A 23931-nucleotide genomic window follows, 5' to 3' on the forward strand; every position below is an offset into this window, starting at 1 on the left:
ATATATAAAAATGTATTTCAGTATCAAAAGCTCTCATTATGCTGAATGGCTACTTTTTAAAGTGCAAAATTATCACATATTATTATTGATATTGATGCATTCATGTGTAAACAGTATTTTAATTACGTTTAATTAATTTGAACTGTATATTGTTGGGTATTTTATAACAACACATATTTGTGATATATTTATATAACTACAGCTGACAGATAAATATATTGAAGTAAAAATTACAATATTAGAAGTTAGTTTTGTTCTTCAGTAGTTTATAAGAAACAAATCATATTCTATGCATCTTATTCTCAGATAAACACACAATTTAATGTGATTCAAAGCGCAACTGAGGGATTGAAGTAAAAGTACGGTTAAAGTTGTTTTTTGTGTGGCTGTGTGTGTTGACGGTTAACAGTGTGTGTGTCTAATGGAGGACGCTGCTCAGATCCATCCTCCTGAATTACAGAATTCGATGTTGGCAGATGGGACGGACAGACAGACAAATTATTCTGTCTGTCTCATTTTTCTCGGACCACCACACAGATCAATTATTTATTTCACATGTGGTCCCAAGTACAAAAGGAACATTAATGCATCCCACATACTGTGATTCATTAAGACCACAGTGCTGATAAACATCCTTTCTGACTGATGTTCTTTTAATATACAAGGGAGATGAATTTTACCTGTTCACAAACTGCTCTCCTAATCTCAGATGGTGCAGTAATCTCTAAACCATCTTGGCCCATATTGTTTGACAGCCATAATCCCCCCGATGTGCTGTTACAGGTTACAGGCCACACTTCCACTTCTGTTGCTTCCACTTCTGTTGCCTCGGGCTAATCTCAGATTATGGTTATTATCACATGCAGACCAGTTACACGAGAAGTGAAAGGACTTATGTAATTTAATAAAACCTAATGGATTTATGGCCAAAGTGCTGCTAAAGATTTCATATTTAATTTATAAATAAAATAAATATTAAATTGTGATGCCTAAAGATTTATTTCTGAGATAAACGGCAGTCAACTATAACATTGACTGAGTCACAAATTTATTAACATTTCCATACAAAAAATGATAAATTTTAGAAGCAGAAAAACATCATAAATGTTAATTTGTAAAATATTGATTGAATTTGTTTTATTATACAATGAGGTGAGATAGTTTGCATATACAACAAGTAAATCCCTTCTTTGACACAGTAAACCTTTAAATTAGATTAAAAGATGTGCTTTTAATGCCATTTTAGCAACATTGTGTAGTTTTATTTAATTGCTAATACCTGACTGTAAATATATTCCATAATTTGTCAATATTGTGTTTAATTTAAAACGTAATTAAGAGTTATATCCTTAACAGTTTGTGATTTGACATAATTGGTGGGAATGTAAGTTTAACAGGGAAATATCTACAATCTTATCCCTTTAAAAGTTTGTTTGCACCATCAGCTGTGGTGAGTTGTGCTACCAGATGGTAGACTTTTGGTGTTTGTGACACATGGCTCTGAGTGAAGCCACGGCCAGATAGCCCAGCCCAAGATAATTGGAATTTCATTAAGGTTTTGTTTGTGTGTGTGTGTGTGTGCGCTGAGTGTGCGTTCATATGCCTAAGTGTGTGTGAGAGAGTGGGTGTGGGTGTTTATGAGTCTGCATGGGTGTGTTTCTCTATATGCAATATTGAGGATGGGTGGAGGGGGGGACTCCACCTGCTGCCACCTGTTCATCTGTTCATCTGCTCCGTCTTATAAAAGCTGCTCCCTCACTGTCTCCAGGATCACAGACACCTTGGACTCTTCAGGCTGTCCACTATCTGGACTTATAAATATCTGAAACACATCTTGGACCTCAGCCCGGCTTTAACATTGAGGAGACCTCTGATGAACCCTGAAGCTGAACCCGGAAACTTCCTCTTGACACGCGGCTCTAGTCTTTCTGACCTGAGGACACACACTGGTTTGATTCTTCAACCAACAATCATGAAGTCTCGGCGACCCAGCTGCACCGACTCCGGATCCGAGTCCTCAGAACCGGACTCCCAGAGCCCAGAGAAATATGAGACTGTCACGAGGCGACGGATGGCTGCCAACGCCAGAGAGAGGAAGAGGATGGAGGGTTTGAACACAGCCTTTGATCGCTTACGTAAAGTGGTCCCCCAGTGGGGCCAGGACAAAAAGCTGTCCAAGTATGAAACCCTGCAGATGGCCCTCAGCTACATCATGGCCCTCAACCGGATCCTGACAGACGCCAGGAGACGCAACGCTCCTCACAGTCAGTGGCTGGACCTGCAGTTTGACTGCGTGCAGCCTGAAAGCTACCCGTGCCTCTTGAGGTACGACTCTCCCACTGAGCAGGACTACATCAACTCGTCGTTCCCATATCAGTTCGACGGCCATCAGGTCCACGCATAAAATGCTGCCACTTGGTAGATAATCAGTCATGTTGTTGGATGTGAGTGACAATGTGAATATTTCTCCTTCAATCCAGGAGACAGTAAATACATTTGTATTGCATTATTTTCTTTTTGTATTTATCTAGTTTTTGTATAACAATCAGAAAGACTTCTATTTCAGTTTGAAGTCTTTTTTTTTATAATTTTTGCTAGGAAATGTTGAGCATTTTTTGTTCAAAGTATAGCAATGACAGAAATGTAGCCTCATTATAATTATCACTAGATTGTACTGAAGATACAATGGTGTATTTTTTATCAGTTATTTTGATATGGCCCTAAAATGTTGTGCAATGTTCAATGGATTCTGAGAAAATCATTGTGGTCTTAGTTGCATAGTTAAATTCAACATGTCAAAGTGTAAGTACGCATTTGTAGAGTTGAAAAATAGATGTTATTTTTCACATGCAGACCTCTATTTTGTTGAATTATAGTTTTTGATCAAAAAATAAAACTATTTTCTATGAAAAAGCATTTCTCTTGTTCTTTATTATCTTCTATCACGGTCTTCTATCATAATTATGATGGTCAAATATGGGATTTTTATATTGCAACCAAAACATGGAGCTGTATGTAATGTGCTTTATACAGTATCTACTGTATGTAAATGCATTACATGCTAAGTAAGCAATTTTTAACTATACAAAGATGATTCCTTATTGACATAATTTCCCTTTAGCATCCTCAAAAACATTTATATTTTTAAAATATAACCCTGACATACTGAAAATCCTAATAGTACATTTACACAATATACATTTTACTGCATAATTTTCTCATTTCAATAAAAACTTATTATAGGAAAGCTCCGGCATTTTAACCCTCATAATCTCACTTTGTCTTCTTTGTGGGGTAATAAAACTTGAAATTAATAAAACAAGGGTTGTCAAGGAGATCACCTAATTTACAGCACACCCTTTGTTTTGTGTGTCAAGTTCTCAGTGGGAGTAATGGCAGGTCATGTCTGCTGCGCTGCCTCGCTCTGCACCCTGGGGAATAAATCATCCTTTTGTCCTGAGCTCCTGAGCTCCTGTGCTCCGAGATAAGACACTTTTACGTCAACGGGGAACCAAAATCCAAACATTTAAAATAGTCTCATGGTGGGGAGGGGGGTGAGGTACAATCACTATTTTATTCTCAAATGTTCTCTATAAAAATAACACGTTTTTGGAGTTTTAAAGTATTAAACTGATTAAATTCTGCTACAGGACAGTCTAACGTAAGTAGAGATACACCAGGACATCTTATGATCCGCAACTGTCCGTTGTTGGAGTCACACAGCTACAGATTTAAATGGCAATCATCAGCCACTGAAAAGTGATTGTTACAGATTTGAAAAAGTTTGAATGGTGGCACAAGCCACAGCAGATTAAGGAAGCCTGTGTGCCAGATCCTGCCACGGCTTCAGAGGGGGAGCAGAAATTAAACTCTATTGTGCGCTAATGGCTGTGTGTAATCGCTCTGTTCACGGCCGCTGAAGCATGAACGCCCATAGCTGGACTCAAACTTATCTAGCATTAAGTATAAGACATCTAAAGCAGTGTATTAACTGTACTGTCCAACTGCTAAGACACTAAATGCATCTTATTAGCCTGCAAATGATGTGTTGTTTTTATCTCATATTCCAGTCTGTTTGGTTTAATGCCTCTAACTGCACAAAATGAACTATCAAATACCAAATTATAGAAAAGATCAATTAAATATACTGTAGCTGAAGTATTCATTAGTTTATCTGCTTGACTAATTAGTGATATCAGCCAAGAACACTTCCTGTAAATATATATGTGGTAAGTGTTGCAGGGGGCTTGTTGGGTTGGCAGAAGAGACCCGATAGACAAGGTGCCAAACGCTGATACAGATGGTCATAATGATTCATATGCATTCTTAATAAATGCTTTCTGACAGTTGGCATGTTAAAAATGAATAGATGGCAGAGTCAAAAAGTGCGTGATGGTAATGAGGCAATCAGGATCCTCATTAATTCGGTCACAAGCCGCAAACAGTTGGTGACAGAAAATATAATCGACATGCAATTAATTGATTTCCTCAATAGGAGCACGTTATTGTATGAGTTGTTAATCAATAGTGACAACAATGTGCTCAGCATGGAAGTAATTGAGAGGGCAAAACAAATTAAATTGTCTTTTAGCTGTTGAATTATTCAGGCTGGATGTTCTCTTTTAATAAAGACATTTACAGCATATTAATAGGTGACGATGTGGTATAGTACAGATCTATAGAGTGAAGTTCCTTATATTTGGTATAAAGTATTTGTATAATTTCAGCTCTTCACTGCTAGTTTGAAGGAGGGGTGTTATTATATTTTGTTTTCTGGTTATTTAATTTGATTCTACCAAATGCATAGCCTATTGCTAACATGACAATAATGATTCATCACTGACAAAATCAAGGTTAAATGTGATGTAAACCACGTAAAGCAGGACACAAGTGCGTCAATGTTGTGTGAGCACAACACCCACCGTTTCATTACCTCAATGTATTTTAACTGGGTCTCAATCTCAAGACTACAAAAGCTCCAGCAGAGGACCAGCAGCTCCTCCCTCAACAAAGCTTATGTCATCCACTCTTTATAATCATCTCTCCAGCAGGTGTCCACAAGCTGCCTGCACTGCTCTGATCTAAACATCAGCAGTCCACGCAGAGACACACACAGGTGTCCAACAGCATGAAGTACCTGAACAACCGGGCCGACAGCCACCTGACCGGGCAGGTGGAGTTGGATAATGTGGGCAACGGAGCCTGGGTGAACCAGGGCTACTGTAGCTCCCCTCCGCCCCTGCCCCGAGCCGTCAGCACCATCTACAACCCTCAGCCCCTCTTCCAGGGCTCCATGGACAGCATGTACAGACTGGACACCCCCGGCCCATTCCCAGAGGAACCACCAGCCACTGACCAAAGCCCGGTGAAGAAACAAAGAGGCTGCTGCTCTTTTCTCAAAGGTAGGAACCCATTTAGCTGAGTTTATAACAGTATTTCTGCTATATGTGACATCTGCACAGCTAGTTTAATGAGTATGGATGGTACCTAGACAAGATCTTGACAAAAACATCTATCTTACTGGAGACGTTCTTTGGTTCTGGTTCAGTGTGGGCCTGTAATACGAGCTGATATGACTCAATATTTCTTGAACCTAAAAATGTCTGTGGACCATCTTGTTGGCAAAGCAATTTAGGTCTTGAATCAGCTACTTTATTTCAACCCAGGATCAAAGTTGAAAGGTCTTTAAAACAGTCTTGACTCTCTAAATAATTTAACATCTTTATGACTGTAATTTGTCCGTAGGCTTGTGGGGCACGACGTTGACTGAAAACACCTCAAACAACAGAGAATTGTTTGTCCGAACCACGCTACGGGAGTTAATGGTCTATCTGGTGTTCCTGGTGGATATATGCCTTTGTAAGTATTTTACTATTCTACCTTTTCTAGACAAAATTTTACATTTGCAATATGGATGTCTATTCCTGGCCCTTGTGGGAGTCAAAAATCATGTTCAGTACCACATTCAAACAGTATTTGCATTAATTCGTGGCGGTTCTCTTACACGCAGTACAACACGGAAAAGTGTTTCATACACCTTGAAAGTTCAGATACTCTAGTCAGTGGTTCCCAACCTGAGGGCACCAAAGATCACAGAGGTGCACCAGGGTTTGTCTGCTATGAGGTTGTCAAAATTAGAAGTCTGTATATAAAACTATTTTACTTAGTAGCAAAAACAAACTAAATATTCTGCTTCAATCCATATTTGTTGGTGTTTAGCCATTCAAAAACAACATTTTCACTGCGGTCTATTTGCTCGCCGCACACAAAGGGAGGAACGCACCTGCATTAATCTAACTACACCATAAATTACATTTATTCAACCACAATAACAAAAAATCTATTTCTGCAGGAACACTTTTATAGTAAATTAAATAAGTTGTTACAAAAAAAAGATCAAATTTTGTATCTGCATTCACTTAGTGAATCCATCAAGACACATAACTTTATTTATGTTGACGAAACTGACGAGTTATAATCATTAAAGAAAGCTCATTTACTCAATTTATTCAGACTAAGGATTTTGTTGAAGGATATGGTCTTTTTTTTAGGGTGATGACGTTGGGGGGCTCAGCTTTTCTTAGATACACGTAGGGGGGGCTTCAATGAAAATAAGTTGGGAACCACTACTCTAAGTAAAAGTTGTGAAACTTGATTTAAGCCTAATTTTACACCTACTTTCCCAAATTTAATGAAACTTGTTGAATTGACATGCAAGCATGAAAATTACTTCCAAATACTGTTAATGCAAAATGTATTCTTTTCACACAATAATGGTCCATAAAGAGAATTAAAATGTGTCTCGAACACTAAATGCTGTTTGGTGTTCTTGTATTTATGTCTACTTTAGTATATTTCAATCAATCAATCAATCAATTTGTTTTTAGCAATGCTGGTCACTTGTTGAAGTGCTCACTGTTTGGCAGGGTGTTACTGTCCACAGCACTTTGGGCACTGTTGATTTACCATCAAAAAGCTTCCTCCTGCTTTAATGCCTACCACAAATGCCCTCCCCATCCCTCTGCCTGAAAGCTATTGTCCAGCTGAGCATTAGGAGTGAAAGGGACATGGGTGCTGCTCCCTTGCCTTTTAGCGATAAGAGCATTTGGGCTTGTCCATTGTTGCTTTGTCTAGCTTAGATTTACATTGTTTGGAGAGGCTATTTGCATCAAGCCAGCGTGCTCTCTCTTCAAACAAATTACGGCCTCTAATCTGGATCCATTTGACTGCAATGACATAAACACAGCCAAACAACAAGTCTTCAATGAGACCTCGCGTGTCTGCTTCTGAGCTGTCTTATCTTGGACTGTTGAATGGAGCAACATTTAGAGCCGAGCCTGAGCAAAGCCAGATAGGAATCAACGACTGGCCGCTAACAATGTGATTACGTTGTCTTTCAGTGACATACGGTATGACCAGCTCCAGCACCTACTACTACACTAAAGCCATGACGGACCTGTTTGTGAACACAGCCGGTGACGGTGGGGTTAAGTTTCAGTCTATTGGCACCATGGCCGACTTCTGGACTGTGAGTTTTCCTTCATTTCCTTCATGTTTACCACAGTGAGAAATCACTGAGAAATGACAATATGAAATTGCAAACTGCATCCACTCTCTTTATATGAACAGTATACCCGGGGCCCACTGCTGGACGGCCTCTACTGGACTAAATGGTACAATAACCAGTCCCTGGACAGCGGAGACCAGTCCTTCATCTACTATGAGAACATGCTGCTGGGAATCCCCAGAATGAGGCAGATCAAGGTCATGAACAACTCCTGCAAGGTCCACAACGACTTCGAAGATGAGATCACGGGATGTTTCGACGTTTACAACGATAAGAAGGAGGATGACCTGAGCTTCGGTCTCATCAATGGCACCGCGTAAGCCGCATACAGTTCTCCTTACAGGGTTACTTTGGGTATGCAGTTACTACAGCAACATTGTCTTGTTCCCCTCTGCAGCTGGACCTACCACACAGAGAAAGAGGTGAAAGGTTCCTCTCACTGGGGCTTGCTGACCACATACAGTGGATCGGGATACTACCAAGACCTGAGTCGCACCAAAGAGGAGAGCGCCATCATACTGAAGGAACTGGTGGACAACCTGTGGCTTAACCGAGGCACCAGAGCAGCCTTCATCGACTTCTCCACTTACAACGCAAACATCAACATGTTCTGTGTCATCAGGTAAAAAGCGCTATTGACAACTTTATCCATTGATTGATAATCATGCATTGGTTGACAAAATTTGTATCCACTCTTTCAGGTTGGTGGTTGAATTCCCAGCGACCGGTGGCGCGATCCCTTCCTACCAGATAAGAACAGTCAAACTGATCCGCTACATCACCTACTGGGATTTCTTCATCCTCGGCTGCGAGATGGTTTTCTGTTTATTCATCCTCTATTACGTTGTGGAGGAGATTCTTGAGCTGCGAATACACAAGCTCTCCTATTTCAAAAGCATCTGGAACATACTGGATATTGTTGTCATAATGGTAAGAAAATGTCATTCTTATTTGATTCAAACATGTCCTTTTCTCTGATTTTGCTTTGCATCAAAGAAGTAAAATTATTCTCCTTCGCAGCTCGCCATCGTTGCTATTGTCTTCAATATTTTCCGAACTGTCAAAGTGGACAAATTGCTTGGCAAACTGCTGGAACAACCTGGTATCTACGCTGATTTTGAATTTCTGGCGTTCTGGCAAACACAGTACAACAACATGAATGCAGTGAACTTGTTCTTTGCGTGGATCAAGGTAAAGTACTAACATCTTTCACTCTAACAAATTACTCACAAAAAAATCTGGGTCTAGCGTCATCACAAAGACTGTGTGTTTTCTTTAGGTTTTCAAGTACATCAGTTTTAACAAGACCATGACTCAGCTGTCCTCCACTCTGGGTCGATGTGCTAAAGATATCTTGGGCTTCGCCATCATGTTCTTCATCGTGTTCTTCGCCTATGCTCAACTTGGATATTTGCTCTTTGGGACAGAGGTTGAATCTTTCAGCACCTTCGTCAAGTGCATGTAAGAGTTATCCAAAACAGCGGAAATATTTAAATAGGATGATTGAGCATGAATTAATTAATCCTTTTGTTTTTTCTTTCTGCAGCTTCACACAGTTCAGGATTATTCTTGGAGACTTTGACTACGACGCCATTGACCGTGCTAACAGAGTTCTTGGGCCAATCTACTTTGTCACCTATGTGTTCTTTGTTTTCTTTGTTCTACTGGTAAGTCATTGTGCTACACAAGATTTTAAAAAGATAAGAGGTGGGCATTCTCGTTATCTCTTTATGTATCTGTCCCTCAGAACATGTTTCTGGCCATCATAAATGACACCTATTCTGAGGTTAAGGAGGAGCTCTCATCCCAAAAAGATGAGCTACAGATTACTGACATCATCAAACAGGTAAAGATTATCATGTAACAATAGATACATCTATGGATAAAGTTTTACAAGAGTTAAAAACAAAAATGGTTTTCTTTTGTAATTCAGAGCTACATGAAGACATTTATGAAGTTGAAACTTAAAAAGGAGAAAATATCAGATGTTCAGAAGGCGCTACGATCTGGATCTGGAGAAATTGAATTCAAGGACTTCAGAGAAACTTTGAAAGAGTAAGTGACAAAACATCAAAAAGAAGATCATTTCATGAGGTTTCTTACATTTTGAGGGGAGTTTTTCCTTATCCGAAGTGAGGGTCAAAGGACAGAGGGTGTCGTATGCTGTATAGATTGTAAAGCCCCTTGAGGCAAATTTGTGATTTGTGATATTGGGCTATCGACTTTTTCATTGCCATTCTGTTGCTCGGGAAACAGCTTTGGTCCAAGTTTACTTCCTGTCAGTTTCTACATTAACAACCATTGCAACAGGAAATACAAAGAGGCCCATTTATAATGGTTATGTTGTCAAGTTTGAAAAGGTCTATATAAATTGACTTGAGCATATGCTAACTTTAGTATGAAACGTAAGTAACCCTCACTGCTCTGATGATCTCGTAGGATGGGACATGCTGATCATGAAATTTCTGCAGCCTTCTCACGGTTTGACCATGACGGGAACCAAATTCTAGACGAAGACGAACAAGAGAGGATGAAAATCGAGCTGGAGGAAAAGAGGGTTTGTGCGATAGTCTATACATAGACTTGTTCCTTTTTTTTTTTAGCTTGACAAGCAATGAAATACATGTTTGTAAGAATGAATTCATGATGGTGTTTCCTTTTCTTTTGTCAGGATGCCCTTTGCGCTGAACTCAACAATCTTGGAATGAATTATGGGAAAGAATTAGTGGAGAAGCCTCCCGTAACATCCAGTGAGCAGAAGAACCACTCCAGTCAGACCTTTGTGGATCGGGAACAGTTTCTAAGGTGGGAAGACTTTTTACATTTAACCTATGAAATGTCTTGAATTGTCTTGTCCTCAAATACGGGAAATGAATTTCATTGCAATGGACTAAAAACTGAATTACCTTTCTCTCACCGTGAAAGACTGTCCAGACAGGTTCTCCAGCTTGAAAGCTCTGTGGCAGGCATCACATCCAGGATTGAGTTGATTATGGAGAAACTGGGATTACAAGAGAAAGCTAAAGGGAACGAAACGGCAAGGAAACTGACTGTCACTAATAATGATGTGAGTATGGATATAGGTTATGAAGATTTTCTTAAACCTCTTTGTATGCATCAAATGCTTTATTTTTTCAAATATAACTGTGTTCTTGATAATGCCAAAGAGGTTGTAATGTCCAATATTTAATACTTCATATATCATAAGACTTGACTTTCTTAGTTTTATTCTTATGAATACAATGTTTTATTTTGGATTACCCCTATCCAGAGTGATGACTCTGCCTCAGATGGGAGTGTCCTGGTTTGTGTGGACAGAGGGACGAAGGCTGAGATGGCATCAAGGAGACCAGCAGTTCGCACCAACTCCACGTACGACTGCCATATGTGATTTACCTCTGAGGAACAGAATCACGGGTTATCTGGAAGTCAGCGGACACACGAGGATGAACGGGTCACACGCCAACAATGTTTTGTGCTTCACAACTTTCCAAAGTTCAATGACAGGATTCTTCAGGTGGAAAAACCACAACCGGGCGGTCAGATCAACAATAAACAGTATGACTATATTAAACACTTTGCTCCAGCTGCTCTTAAGTTACAGCCACTCATTTCATGGAAGTATGTAAATACTGTATAAATACATTTTCGAAATGCTTACTAGGCGACTGCACTAGAGCGAATATAATAAACTGGTTCAAGTTTAAGCTCAGATATGTAGAAGACTACAATATAAGTTGTAGATGAGACCTGAATGTACATCCACATATTAGTGTTGTATAATATACATTTATTTCAGCAGTAGGTTAGGAAAATAAAGTCATGCAATATAACCCAGTGCTTATGCCACTTAACATCTGACTAAGTAATGCTTGCTTTGCTTTAGTCTTTTAATGTTTATGAATGTTCAAGTTCTATTGCAGTTGCTCACAAGCTATCGGCCCCTTGATTTGTTTGCAGTTTAGAGAGATGTATTTACAAAATAATCCCTTAATTATGTTTATATAGAATATATGGTTCGATAATTATTCATCACCTTTGTCCACCTGCTGAGCTGCCAAATCCTGCTGTTGTAACAGAGCAAACATGATGAATGACAGCGTCTACAGCCCTTCATTAAAAACATATTTCCATTAAATACAAAATAAATGGATTTGGGAAGCATTATCCCAGCAGAGAGGATGTTTTAAAAAAAAAATGTGGACATCATAATTCAGGTTTCATACCGCCCAACATTACTACAAAAAAAAAAAAAGTAAACAAGTTTTTGAACCAATGTCTAGAAAATATATGCCGTCTTGTGTATTTAACATTCAAATGGTACAAACTTCAGAATCTCAGTTTATAATAATTGTTAAATATGTTATTTACTGTGTCTGGTAGAATTACTGAAACATTTACAGTGCATTTATGCTTTGCTGTCAGACGTTCTGTGTAAAGCACAATTTATTAGTGTCTAATAAATGTACTGAACGACCAGGTTCAAACGTTTCTTTATTTGAAGTCGCTTCTTGAGTTTTCCCGTTTAAATGGAAAATTGATTTCATCCTTTACTATTAAACATCACTTCTATTGTTCAACTTAGGCTATATGTATTATTGTCATGAAAAGCAAATTTCTATTACATTCAATATTTTAAGCAACAAATGTATTACATGTCATAAGCGTGCAGTTCAAGCTGAAACATCACCTGCTTCCTGCTGCGTTCTGAAAATGGCACACAAACTTAAAAATGGGGAAAATCCACAATGGAAAAGAATTTAGGTTTGTAATGGAGCCTCTGTAAATAACACAAAGTTTGAATTTACCGTCACATCAATTAAGGCTTATTCATAAATCATATTGCTGAAATTTAATGATGGCATTTCTACCTACAGTATGTACATTCTTTCTTAAGTTTCATGAAGGTTTGTGATGAAGGTTTATATTTACACTCTCGGCCACATTACACAAACATCCCCCGGGTCTAATAAACAAACAAACTAAATCATTATCAAGTTTGTTCAACAGGAAAAGGAGAGTGAGCTTACAAGGAGTGTAATGTACTGTACAGAATGGCACATATGCAAATAAAATCCAAATGGCAGGACATCTTTGAGAAATCCTCTTGTCACAATTTGCCAGTGATTTTTTAAAAATACTTTACCTAGAATATATGGAAATATTCTGCAAATACTGAGAAAATTCAGAATGCACTAAAAGGGCAGAAAGGTGCCCGCTGCCCTGAAAAATCAATGATATATTTAGGAAAACTTCCACTTTCGTAAAATAAAACCATCCCAATTCATAGTAAGTCTAAAACACTGGACAACTTGTCTTTACACAAAAACTTAAGAATTTTGAATGATGTAAAACATGATGCAATATCATTAGGGGCTGGTTTGGGTGCTAAATTAAGGTTCTTTGCAAAAACTCTAAAAGCCATTAGAAAGAACTGACTATAAATTAACTGAGGTTATCAAGAGGAAGGAAGAAAATATCCAAGATGCGTTATCTTTCCAGGAAACCAGCCCCCAGAATCAGCACACAGTCAGTTACCTTTACAAAGATTGGGGGTTAAGCTGTTTTTACAATATTTTCTTTATATAGTGAGCACGTGCTATAGCCTTTACTTTGAGACACATGATTATAAATTAGTCAAATCTAGGCTACTTTACGGTGTAAACTAAAATCCATCAAAAGTCTGCAAAGAACATGCTGATCACTCCGATACAAAAAATGAAAAAACAATTTTTTTTTTGCTTTCAGAGTTGTGTAGGTGACATTTTTCTTTATACACAAAATTTACCCAAGAAATACCATGCCCCGCTTATATCTCCTTTAGAGCCACAGTTGTTTATACAAACAGTTTCTTCACATGTACTGGAAAGGTAAACTACCATTCCAGGGCCTCTATTCACAAAGCATTTTTCATTAATATATCAAAATGAGACCGAATTTCTAGCTATGAGCTGAAGCTAAGCCCAGACCAACTTTTAGCAAGTTGGTTCATTCTTGTGGCTCAGTACAGTTTGTAGCACAAATTCATGGTGACCGATCGATCATACCCGCTCGATCTGTGCAACACTGTTATCACCGTATGCTATTTTACAAACTGACCTATATCACAAAAATGAACTTAATCAATGCATGAAGACTCGAGCGGAGTTTTGTATTCTGTTGTATAAAATGACAGAAAAATGCCCCAAGTATGACAAGTAAATAAACATTTTGACAAGTCTGTAGCAAACGCTGAAATATTAAAAAACATATTGGCAAACTGAGAGTGGACATTGCTATAGTTTGATGATTCAATATTGATGTTATAAAGTTTGAGGTTTCCAGGGATTATAATCCTAGTTATGTTCCAGTGAGATGCTGGAGTATTATGATGGCTTGTAGTAAGTGTGCTTTTTATTCAACTAAAATACTGTGGCTATCGTGTTTCTATGTCTACATTTCATGATTTTCAGAGATATTTTGCTCAAATTCTGAATATGGGAGGGTAACAATTAGTTTTGATGGACTACTCTGACTTTTTGATGGTTTGGCCCATTGGTCAACTTATTCAGTATGTGATAAGAGACATCAAATGGTCTTTGTCTCTGTTAAGATAGCTGTCCAGTAAGCATGTCAATGCTGCAAACCCTTTGTCACATACTAGGTAAGGTTTTCAAAGGGCCAAACATTCAGAAGGTCGGTGTGTCCTTTAACATCTACTTAGACAAAGACAGTTGGTTTGGCTACTTCAGAAGCCCAAGAGCACTTTTCCATAACAGAACTATGAATTATCATCAAATAAAGTTTTGTAAAGATCTGAGTGAAATGGACACTGTCATTTAAAACATAATTGTTAAACGGGTTGTTTAGGAGCAACTATTAGCTACAAAGGCTTTGTGAATATGGCCCCCGCCCTTCTGCTAACACAGCAGCTGTCCAGATCAAAGAGTGCTGTGTGGTCTAAAAGGGTTGACAAAATCCTCTTGGTACTACACTTAGGTTAGGACCAGCTCACTGTGTTTGGTAGCCAGCCATGCTGAAGTTGGCCAGGTTGGACATGACTGACCCGGGTGGGGCTGCAGCCTGGGCTGACTGAGATCCAAAGCCTTCCACCCAGGCTGATGACCCGGACTGCCTGAAAAGATGCCACAAATACCCAGTTAGTATGACTGTGGTCACTGCATACAAAGTAAATAATAAATAAATAAATGCTCCCCAGGCTGGAGGAAAACATGCTTTTTTTATCTTGAAAATGTTTAAAAGTTTTAAAGTAAAGCGCTACCATCCATCACCATTTAGAGGCATTTAATGACGGAGGTGAGTCTTCTGGCGTGTATAGTGACAATATAGCCAGACAAAAACTTTATGAATGAATTTAACATTTATATACACAAGAAAGTGACTAAATCCTTTTTTAAATACTTTAACAAGAATATATGGAAATATTCTGCAAATACTGAGTATGTAAATTAATTTAATACATACTACTGAGTAAAACTCACTCTACTCCAAATCCTTGCTGGTTCCACGTCTGGCCGTACATGCTGTAGGAGGGCACTTGCCACCCATTGGTCACATACTGCCCATACGCCTGCTGCTGCTGCTGCTGCTGCTGCTGCTGCTGCTGCTGTTGTTGTTGTTGCTGCTGCTGCTGCTGCTGCTGCTGCTGCTGCTGCTGTTGTTGCTGCTGCTGTTGTTGCTGCTGCTGCTGCTGCTGCTGCGGATTCCCATAGACTTGGTTCCACTGTCCCCACTGACTGTACTCAACCTGAGTAACACAAACAGAGAGGAAGTGAATACATGTCTTAACTGTCCCATTAGATACAACCTCTATGCTCAATCAGGAGCAAATACTACAAATACTGCAGGAAAAAGGCCAAATTAAAAAGAAGAAACGTAATTCACCCTTTTAAGTTAATTTGAGTCTGTTATCTTTTTTTTCACTCTGCAAACATATGTTGGGATTTTTAAGGTTTCTGTTTCATAGTTTAACCTAAAGAGCAAAACTCCCAAAAGTTGCATTAATCCAAGATCTGAATCATCAACAAAATCAGTTTCAGTGTTTCCCCCCCATGGTTTAGGGATTAAGACGCCGACCATTGACTGCAATGTCCCCAGCTCTAGTCTGACCGGAGACCTCTGTTGCATGTCTTTCTTCCTCTCTCACCTCATTTCCTGTCATCACTAACAAAGTTATAAACATGTCCATAAAATATATATATTGTTTTAAATCTTATCAGTTTCATTACCAGTGATGTTTTTCCTACCTGCTGTGGATTTTTTGCTATGTCAGGAGATTCTTTGCCCCAGAAGCACTTTACAATGTGTCCTTCAATGGCTGTGCCATTTACTGAAACAATGGCATGGGCAGCACTGTCATGGGAGGAAAACCTTAAAAAGAAAAACAGCAGCTTAGCAGTTGAATGTATGAAACAGAATCTCTAGCAAAGCAATTCAGAAATTACACAGTATGACAACTTTGAAACCAACTCTTTTGAGGTGAAGACAAACATAAGAGAAAAGGCCCCTGACAGTGAGTTAGGTACTGACTGGCCTGTCATTGAGTCATGCAGTGTGCTTGTGTTGACATCTAGAGGCCAAATGTTGCAATGGACTGAGTCACTACCTGATGAAAGAGTATCCTTTCTCTGGGAAAACTCTAATTTCCATTATTTGACCAAACGGTGAGAAGGTCTGGCGCATTAGGTGTTCTGAAAGAATAAAAAAACAAAAAGGTTAAAATGGTTAGTTCTTAGGCTATTTGAGGAAAGTGTAATAAGACTATTACTGTAGTGTGACTAAGGGCTGTGACGAAGCATCTTTAGAGAGCATGACACTTGCCTGATAGTCCTGACTGGATCCCTCCACAGTACACGGTGCAGTTCTGTGGACTGGACTGAGTCAGTACGTCATCGAACCTCAGCTGCTTTGAGCCATCTGAAAAACAAACGTTTGTGAAGGAATGTTCCCACCTTTATACACACAGTGTCTGTTTAAAATCAAAACCAAGTCACAGCTGTGATTTATGATATCTATGATTAAATTACCCACACTCCAGCATTTGCAATCTATAATCGAATGGGATATATTAAAGCTAAAAATAAAGTCTGATGTGCGGTAAGGTAAGGTCCTTAAGGCCCTTCACACCCACGCAGGTTTTCACTTATCCTGGCTGATGATTAGACCTATGCTCTGGGCAGAACTATGCTGGGTTTATGTGCAGGATGTCAATCAAACACTGTGCATACTCCCACACAATCCTGATGGTGCAGTCAGACCGGAATCTGCCTGGTGAAATTTACTGGCCTGGTTAGTGAAATCCCCTGCATGTGTGTAGAGTGACTTTAAAACTTACTGTCCATGACGCTCTTTGGAGCTGGTGGTTTACGCGTTGCCCAGTTGGTCCTGATTTGGCGCCCTCCAAGCCACTGTCCCCCCATGTTAATGATGGCATTCTCTGCATCCTGTAAATCCAAATCAAAGACCATTACCCTTCTGGATTTGATGAATCTGTAAAGTTTATTGGCAACTAATCAGTTCTTAAAATTTACATTACTGTTTTTAATCTAAGTATTATTGAAACTGGTGATGGTAAACAAGAAACTATGTAATGTTAGATTATTCAAGTTGTTGTGACTATGGTTTCAACTAAGATTAATTATATTTTAATTACTGTAAATGCATTAAAGTAGGATAATAAACAGAAATAGAAATAACCTTCAGTCTGTGTTCTTGCACTGGAGCCTTACCAGTTTGTTGTAGAAGGACACAAATCCATACCCCTTTGATTTGCCTGTCGTCATGTCCTTCACAACACGGGCATCCCTGGAGGGAAACGGGAAAACGTTAGTGCACTTTCCACTTTACATGCTTCAAACTAAAAGGAACCACGCAAAACACACTGAACTGTGAATCCTCTACACTGTCCTTAATTAATGTACATTAGCTATCATGACCTTGTGCTGAGCAGACTCCTAATAAAACTTCAAAGCAACACTTGAGACAAAAAAACAAGTACAAAAACATGCAGCCTAAAGTAGTTTTTAAATAATTTCAGATGTATTAATGGATTCTTGCCACGAGAGCACCACTTCTTGTTCAATTTTCTCAAAAGTAGGTTACTGACTTAAATTCACAAAGGAACAGATTATATGGATTACCATGCATTCTTAAAATCTGCTGTTGGTGCTCTTCCTACAAATAGAAATATATAGAAAATATCAAAAGAGAAAAAAGGAATTAAACGGCATACATGGCCTGTTAACAGATTTCTTTATTTTTCCTGGTCAATTCTTTACCACCAATATGGAGTATGGAGTTTGGGGAGCTGCAAATTTTGAGAAATTGACATTTTCAGATATTTTGGAAGAGGATCATTGCACTACAAACAACACTATGCAAATCAAAATGAGACAATTTAAACATAGATTTAGAGGAATACATTGAGTATTGGAATTTGTTAATCTAAGCTAGATCATGTTAATACATAGCATCTACAAATAAAGACATATGGAAAGAATGGAATAAATAGAGAAAAAAAACTACATCTGAGTCTCCAGAGTGCACAGTTCCTTGCTGTTAGCCTTCAAGCTCCTGTCCAATCCTATGAGCATTTCTGTAAAATAACCAAAGTGCTATTACTTCACTGAGACCCACAACTAAAAGCTGTTCAGGTTCATACACACAGCTTACATGTTGCTGACATATAGTTTACTTACCACACCCTAACTATGCAAAGAAAAGCAACAAGAGTAGGCTAAAACCTGACGCTTCAGTCATAAAAACAGAGACAATACACAGACTGCAAGTAAGTAACTGCAATAAAGCTCTTAACAACTTCAGGAATTGTGTTCGAAATTAACAACTTAATCAAGCTGTTCCAATAGTGTTTTTTTAAAACAATGCAATACATATGATGGTTAAGAAGTAGGGATGCATCGATACCGGATCAGATAGCAGGCCGGTACTGACTCAAATAGCAATAGGGGTAATGGTGACAATGGGGTCGATCTATTAAATTCAATTCTATGTCTATATATTATATACATTATAAAATTGAATTTCAATTTCTGTGTAAGTTTTGAGCAATTTGTTGCTGCATTAAAAAGGTTTACACTTGAATTGTAATTCCTAATAATTTTTGATCTGCAATATTTTTTACCAAGTTGTACGATTTATTATTTTAATAATAAATAACAATTAAATTTGTATCTATGTATTTATTTGTTACATTTTGTTTTACAAAGTTAGGAAAGCAATATTTAAGTCAAGCCTTATGTTAAATTTAAGACTGGTATCTGATCAGTACTCTGTATCGGCCGATACCCAAAGCCCAGGTATCGCTATCGGGACTGAATAAGTCGGATTGGTGCATCCCTATTAAGAGGTTCAGTCCATTCTGATATTTACTTTCATATGATACAGTACTTAAAATTAAGTTGGACCGTCATCAACTATATTTCTATGCATGAATGTAGTGTCGCATTATAGTATAAATTTGACATAAAAAGACATCAAGATGAAGCAATAATGAGTTGGTTCTCCTAAACATTAACCATCTATGTTGACTTTTAAACATTGCAGCTCACAAGAGATAACTTGAGTTTTCACTCTTTGTGATAATATTTTTCAGTATACTGAGTAAAAGCATAAAATTCCCAAAACCTGCTCATCTGTCTGTCTGTCTGTCTACCTATTAATCAATTCTCTCAATGAAAGTGTGCATATAGTAGTAATTTGCAGTGCTAGACAATCAAAAATCAAAGCAGCATCAGTAATCTAGGCCTCATTGTGTAATGCAAGCTTTTGTTTCCCCTTTACAGTTTGAGTCTGTTTCTCAATATCCATTCATGTGTTCCTTGGTAAATTTTACTTGATTTATTTATTAATTCATTTTGGGTAGGGTGTTTTATACCTTTAATGGATAGCCATTAGTGGAGAGAGAGAACAGCAAATGTGAGGAGAGGAGGGGATGCAAAAAGGGAGGGAAATTGCAGTAGTTCATGGTCAGCCCATTAACCCTAAGCTTTCATGTCAAACCATTGTTTTCATCCCAAAACAAAAGAATTTATCTGAGATAAGATGTAGCTCGTAAACTGTTTGGAAGAAACAAAAAACATCAGGATGTCAGCCCTTGTGGACCAGTGTTTGAAATCACAATATGCATGAACATCTTAATATTCTTATATTTACAGTTAAGTCAACCCATATTGTATGCATGTAAAAATGGCCATAGACCGTTGTTTCAGAAGTTTACAGAAGATTATTATAAAGCACCTTAATATTCCAAGGCTTTAGATAAATCAATATGCTGCATTGTAGCATTCAAATTATTGTAATGCACGTATAAAAAAAAATCCTTTAAAGTGAAAACTTACGAGATTTTCCCAAAAGGTCCGAATGCAGCCTTGACATCCTCGGTGGTGATCTCAGGGCTCAAATCTCCCACAAAAACATGGAAGTGATCTAGAACAAAACAAAAGACAAACAAACAGAGGAAAGATACCATTTACTATTCTCTGGTAAACTTTGATTTCGGCAGATAATAAAAACCAACAGGTGAACACTTACTGGATGTGTCTTTCTTCTGGCTACTTGGAGTGGTGGCCCAGTTTACTTTGACCTCCTGAAAAAGTTCAAAGACAGTATTTGAAACTATGATAGAGAACCTGAGAATAGACATTTTTTCACAAGGAACAAGGATCACAGGGTAACTCAAATAGTTGAGCTGCCTAACCTCACTTTTAACTTTGGACCAGACAAATTGTCCTACCTTTCCTAATATCTTCCTCCCGTTCATGGCTGCAAGGGCTGCAGCAGCATCTCTGTGTTCAAAGAACTCCACAAAGCAATAGGGGTCGTTGCTTGTATGCTGCAAGGGACAAGATCAGACACAAAAGTTCAAATGATTGGTTTCACTCCACTATTTTATAGTGATTTAACTGTAGCTCATTATATTGTTGTCAACAGTGGATGCATTTTTTCCAACAGTGGGGGAGCCACAATTTAAAAAACTGTGTTAATTCAAGTTAAAGGTCAAATATCATGTTCATTTTCAGGTTCATATTAGTATTTTGTGTTTCTACTAGAACAGGTTTACAACCCTTTATTTTCCTCGTACTGTCTGCCTGAATATACCTACATTTACTCTCTGTCTGAAACGCTCCGTTTTAGTACATTTCAAAGGAATTGCGGTGCTGGGCAAAAGTTTGGGTCTATGTTTACTTCCTGTCAGCTGATGTCATTTATTTCTGCAACAGGAAATAAACTGGGACACATTTAGAATGTTTACGTTTAAAACCGTGTAATGGTCTAAATATTGTATATTTGTGACATCACAAATTGACAGAAATCCCAACGGCTTGTTTCAAACACACAATTTCTGAATACGGGCTGTGTGTATTTCTCCATATATCGAGCTTTTTGATAGTTTAACAGTATTTATATAGCACTTAAACCTGCTTTATTATATAAAAGACATGGAAATCTCCCTTTTTACAATATGGGACCTTTAAAGTTGTTCATAACTAGCTAGTAAGTGAAAAGTTGGAGGTGGTCATCCCTCCAGATGTGAACGACTGACAGGGCAGGGGGGCATAAAAAGAAAAAGACAAACAGGAAGATAAAACCAAATAATATTGCCTGCTTACCTCTGTGATCATTTTACAACTTTTGCAAGGCCCAATCTGGGTGAAGAGTTGCAGAACCAAAATTTCTGTTACATCCCTGGAGAGGTTTCCCACATACCTGCAGATAAAAGAGAGGGTTCATTTAGTGAAAGCTGTTTGTTTGTTTGTTTATTTAGATCCCCATTAGCTTTTGCATAGCAGCAGCTATTCTTCCTGGGGTCCACATAGTTTACATGGTGACAATACAAAAATACACATTATCACTTCTCATCATACACTAACATAACACATCGGAATACACGTCAACTATAAATAAAACAATAACTGACAGTTTAAATAACAAAAACACAAAGAAAATAGAAAGGCTCCGACTGTATCTATCATGATCTAACAGATAAATATCATCATTTAACATTTAACATTGAATGCCCATTATACCCTTACACACCCAAGAACACTTATTAATTACTAAAGTTTCTTGTTAAGTAATGCTCTTTTAGTGTTTTATAAAAACCATATACATGATTTGGGAGTGAATTCCATTCTTGCATTGCTCTGTATATTGCTGTACTTTGACCTGATTTGGTTTTGGATCTTGGTAAAGTAAAACAACCTGCAGCAGCATGCTTTGTGGAATAATTGTGTGTATCTGTACTAAAGGATAGTTTTTTGTAAAAAATAAATCTTTGTTGTTATAACATTCTTAATGAAAACCATCAATGAATACAGCAATCTATTTCTCACTACAAACCAAGAGACATTTATGCATTTTGGCCTTTAGCTATTCCGCTCCCTTCTCCTGGAATACACTGCAAGCTAAGTGGAAACTTGGAAATCTGATTACTTTTGATGAATTTAATACATTAATGAAAGACCTATAAGCAGAGTCAAGCTGTCTGTGTTTCTGAATATGTTCACTTTAACGTTGGCTGCAAACACTTGATTTTAATGTGTTTTTATATGATATTATGCTATGTATTTATTTTGCATTTGTTTTATGTTGTGGCGTCTGAAACTTTAATATATGTTTAAATGCTGCTGTCTACGCCATGCAGCTCTCTCTTGCAAAAGAGATTCTTAATCTCAATGAGTACTACCTGGTTCAATAAAGGTTAAATAAATAAAAATAAAACGTTAGCGTGACTGACTCTCAAGCCCAACGTTTGTACCGGCTAACGAAGACAGTTACCGCCGTTAACTCGTCCACATTACACATAAGAAACACGTGTTATATCTGTGTTTATGTGAACTAACCTGACGTTAGTGGTTAGTATTACATGTGTATGTTGTGTGGCGGTATATTCAGCAGGCTAACGTTAGCTTAGCTTCAGTTAGCCACCGGTTCTCCGATGTTAGCTGAGCAAAGCTAACTAATATGCGACCTAACGCTACAGTTAGACTCCGAACATTACTCACAGGGTCTTAGGGTGGCTTTCGTCGTCCATGGTCGACAGCTACCGTTCACCGATATTCCGGTGTTCGCTTGTTGACTGAGTAGTTACAACAACAACTAGCTAACTAGCTTAGCAGCTAGCTAATCGGGGGCCAGGGTGTATACGTCACGCTGCGAGACAGGGCACAAGCGTGCGTGCGTGGGAGGGTGCGTGTGTGGGTGCGTGCGTGCGAGGAGCCCCGGCGAGCCGAGGTCAGAGGTCAGAGCAGCGTGAGGTGACGCAAAGCCTCCGTTATTACAGTTTGAACAGTTTAAACTGTTTAAAACATACATTTCTTGTGACTCTTGTGAAAAAGTAAGACATTGTATCGATGGATAAATGGAAGACCCCACTGGAATCTCTGGGAGTTCAATATAATCTGGATTTAAATTGATAATAACTGTGGACAAATGTGCGTGAATCAGATCCACATACACAATTATTGACTTCATTCATCATTTAATTTAGTAAGTATAAATAATATATAAAAGGATATACTTAATATATATATTTTTTTTTTTGTTTGTTTTTATTTATACTTATAAATATATAAGTATACATTTTATTTATGCTTTAGCTTTTTTTTTTATTATTTATTATTATTATTCTTTCTCTTTTATGGACCAGTCTTGTAACGTTATTGTATCATTGTATTGTGGTTTGTATGTTTGTTTGTGTTTAAAATAAAAAGTCAAAAAAACCAAAAAACATACATTTCTTAAATATAGCTGATGTTTCTGGAGGTGGAGAGTTAATTAATATCTACACAAGCGAGCAGCGAACACCTTCCAGTACTTCATTTATAACATTAGACAACGTCCGGAAGTAATGTGCCTAAGAGACCTTTATTTTGAAGTGGAGTGAAAGGGGTGAGCTTGTTTTAATCACCGGTGGTTCATGGCGGTGTCTCGAAACACGGAGACCTTTCTGGAGTCAGCGTGAAGGTTCCAGTGTGAGCACGTTCATAAATAACACATTCATGTTTTGATGAATTAATTATGTCTCAGAACTGTACAAAAAGGTGTATTAAAGGTCCCATATTATTCTCATTTTCAGGTTCATACTTGTATTTTGTGTTTCTACTAGAACATGTTTACATGCTGTAATGTTAAAAAAAACAACTTTATTTTCCTCAGACTGTCAGCCTGAATATGCCTGTATTTACCCTCTGTCTGAAGCGCTCCGTTTTAGCGCATTTTGACGGAATTGCAACAGAATTGCATTGCTGAATAGGCAGAAATCCAGCTTGTTTCCAATGCAGAGCTTCTGAGTACGGGCTGTGTGTATTTCCCTGTGGATTGAGTGTTTCGATACTTTCACAGTA

The 23931-nt window shown here is 38.1% G+C and overlaps 3 protein-coding genes across 7 annotated transcripts; 2 read left to right on the forward strand and 1 right to left on the reverse strand.

Annotated features, from left to right (window-relative positions):
• Positions 1–1390: 1390 nt before the first annotated feature.
• atoh7 (atonal bHLH transcription factor 7) lies at positions 1391–2841 on the forward strand. Its single transcript, XM_074645368.1, has one exon. It carries the CDS (start codon positions 1874–1876, stop codon positions 2402–2404), a length of 531 nt encoding a protein of 176 aa, XP_074501469.1. The 5' UTR covers positions 1391–1873; the 3' UTR covers positions 2405–2841.
• Positions 2842–5061: 2220 nt separating this feature from the next.
• Positions 5062–10958, forward strand: pkd2l1 (polycystic kidney disease 2-like 1). Its single transcript, XM_074646760.1, has 15 exons — positions 5062–5402; positions 5746–5859; positions 7401–7528; positions 7630–7883; positions 7965–8189; positions 8269–8497; positions 8588–8758; positions 8847–9028; positions 9114–9234; positions 9315–9413; positions 9501–9622; positions 10007–10124; positions 10239–10372; positions 10493–10634; positions 10839–10958. The coding sequence occupies exons 1-15, from the start codon at positions 5129–5131 to the stop codon at positions 10956–10958; spliced, it is 2433 nt and encodes an 810-aa protein (XP_074502861.1). The 5' UTR covers positions 5062–5128.
• A 1086-nt stretch (positions 10959–12044) lies between these two features.
• tial1 (TIA1 cytotoxic granule-associated RNA binding protein-like 1) lies at positions 12045–22803 on the reverse strand. Of its 5 annotated transcripts, none has more exons than XM_074646763.1 (13): positions 22591–22779; positions 21196–21292; positions 20319–20417; positions 20117–20171; positions 19924–20011; positions 17296–17371; positions 16902–17010; positions 16388–16483; positions 16173–16257; positions 15814–15937; positions 15244–15314; positions 15049–15189; positions 12045–14681 (listed from the first exon to the last, which is right to left on the reverse strand). In XM_074646763.1, exons 1-13 carry the CDS (start codon positions 22617–22619, stop codon positions 14558–14560), a joined length of 1194 nt encoding a protein of 397 aa, XP_074502864.1. In that variant the 5' UTR covers positions 22620–22779; the 3' UTR covers positions 12045–14557. The 5 variants fall into 5 exon arrangements, with proteins under 5 accessions (XP_074502864.1, XP_074502863.1, XP_074502862.1 ...); XM_074646762.1 differs by having other exon boundaries at positions 15049–15192; XM_074646761.1 differs by having other exon boundaries at positions 15049–15314; positions 22591–22803.
• Positions 22804–23931: the final 1128 nt, after the last annotated feature.

The sequence above is a fragment of the Sebastes fasciatus genome, chromosome 9 (genome assembly GCF_043250625.1).
Source record: "Sebastes fasciatus isolate fSebFas1 chromosome 9, fSebFas1.pri, whole genome shotgun sequence".
NCBI classification, from domain to species: domain Eukaryota; kingdom Metazoa; phylum Chordata; class Actinopteri; order Perciformes; family Sebastidae; genus Sebastes; species Sebastes fasciatus.

Bases quoted from the DNA above. Each gene is read 5' to 3' on its own strand.
- pkd2l1 (XM_074646760.1), top strand. From the start codon at position 5,129: ATGAAGTACCTGAACAACCGGGCCGACAGCCACCTGACCGGGCAGGTG. The intron at 5,403-5,745 runs GTAGGAACCCAT...ATTTGTCCGTAG, and splicing joins CTGCTGCTCTTTTCTCAAAG to GCTTGTGGGGCACGACGTTG. The intron at 7,529-7,629 runs GTGAGTTTTCCT...TTATATGAACAG, and splicing joins CCATGGCCGACTTCTGGACT to TATACCCGGGGCCCACTGCT.
- atoh7 (XM_074645368.1), top strand. From the start codon at position 1,874: ATGAACCCTGAAGCTGAACCCGGAAACTTCCTCTTGACACGCGGCTCT.
- tial1 (XM_074646761.1), bottom strand. From the start codon at position 22,619: ATGGACGACGAAAGCCACCCTAAGACCCT. The intron at 15,938-16,172 runs GTAGTGACTCAG...TTTCTTTTTAAG, and splicing joins AAAGGATACTCTTTCATCAG to GTTTTCCTCCCATGACAGTG. The intron at 14,682-15,048 runs GTGAGTTTTACT...GCATCTTTTCAG, and splicing joins CAGCAAGGATTTGGAGTAGA to GCAGTCCGGGTCATCAGCCT.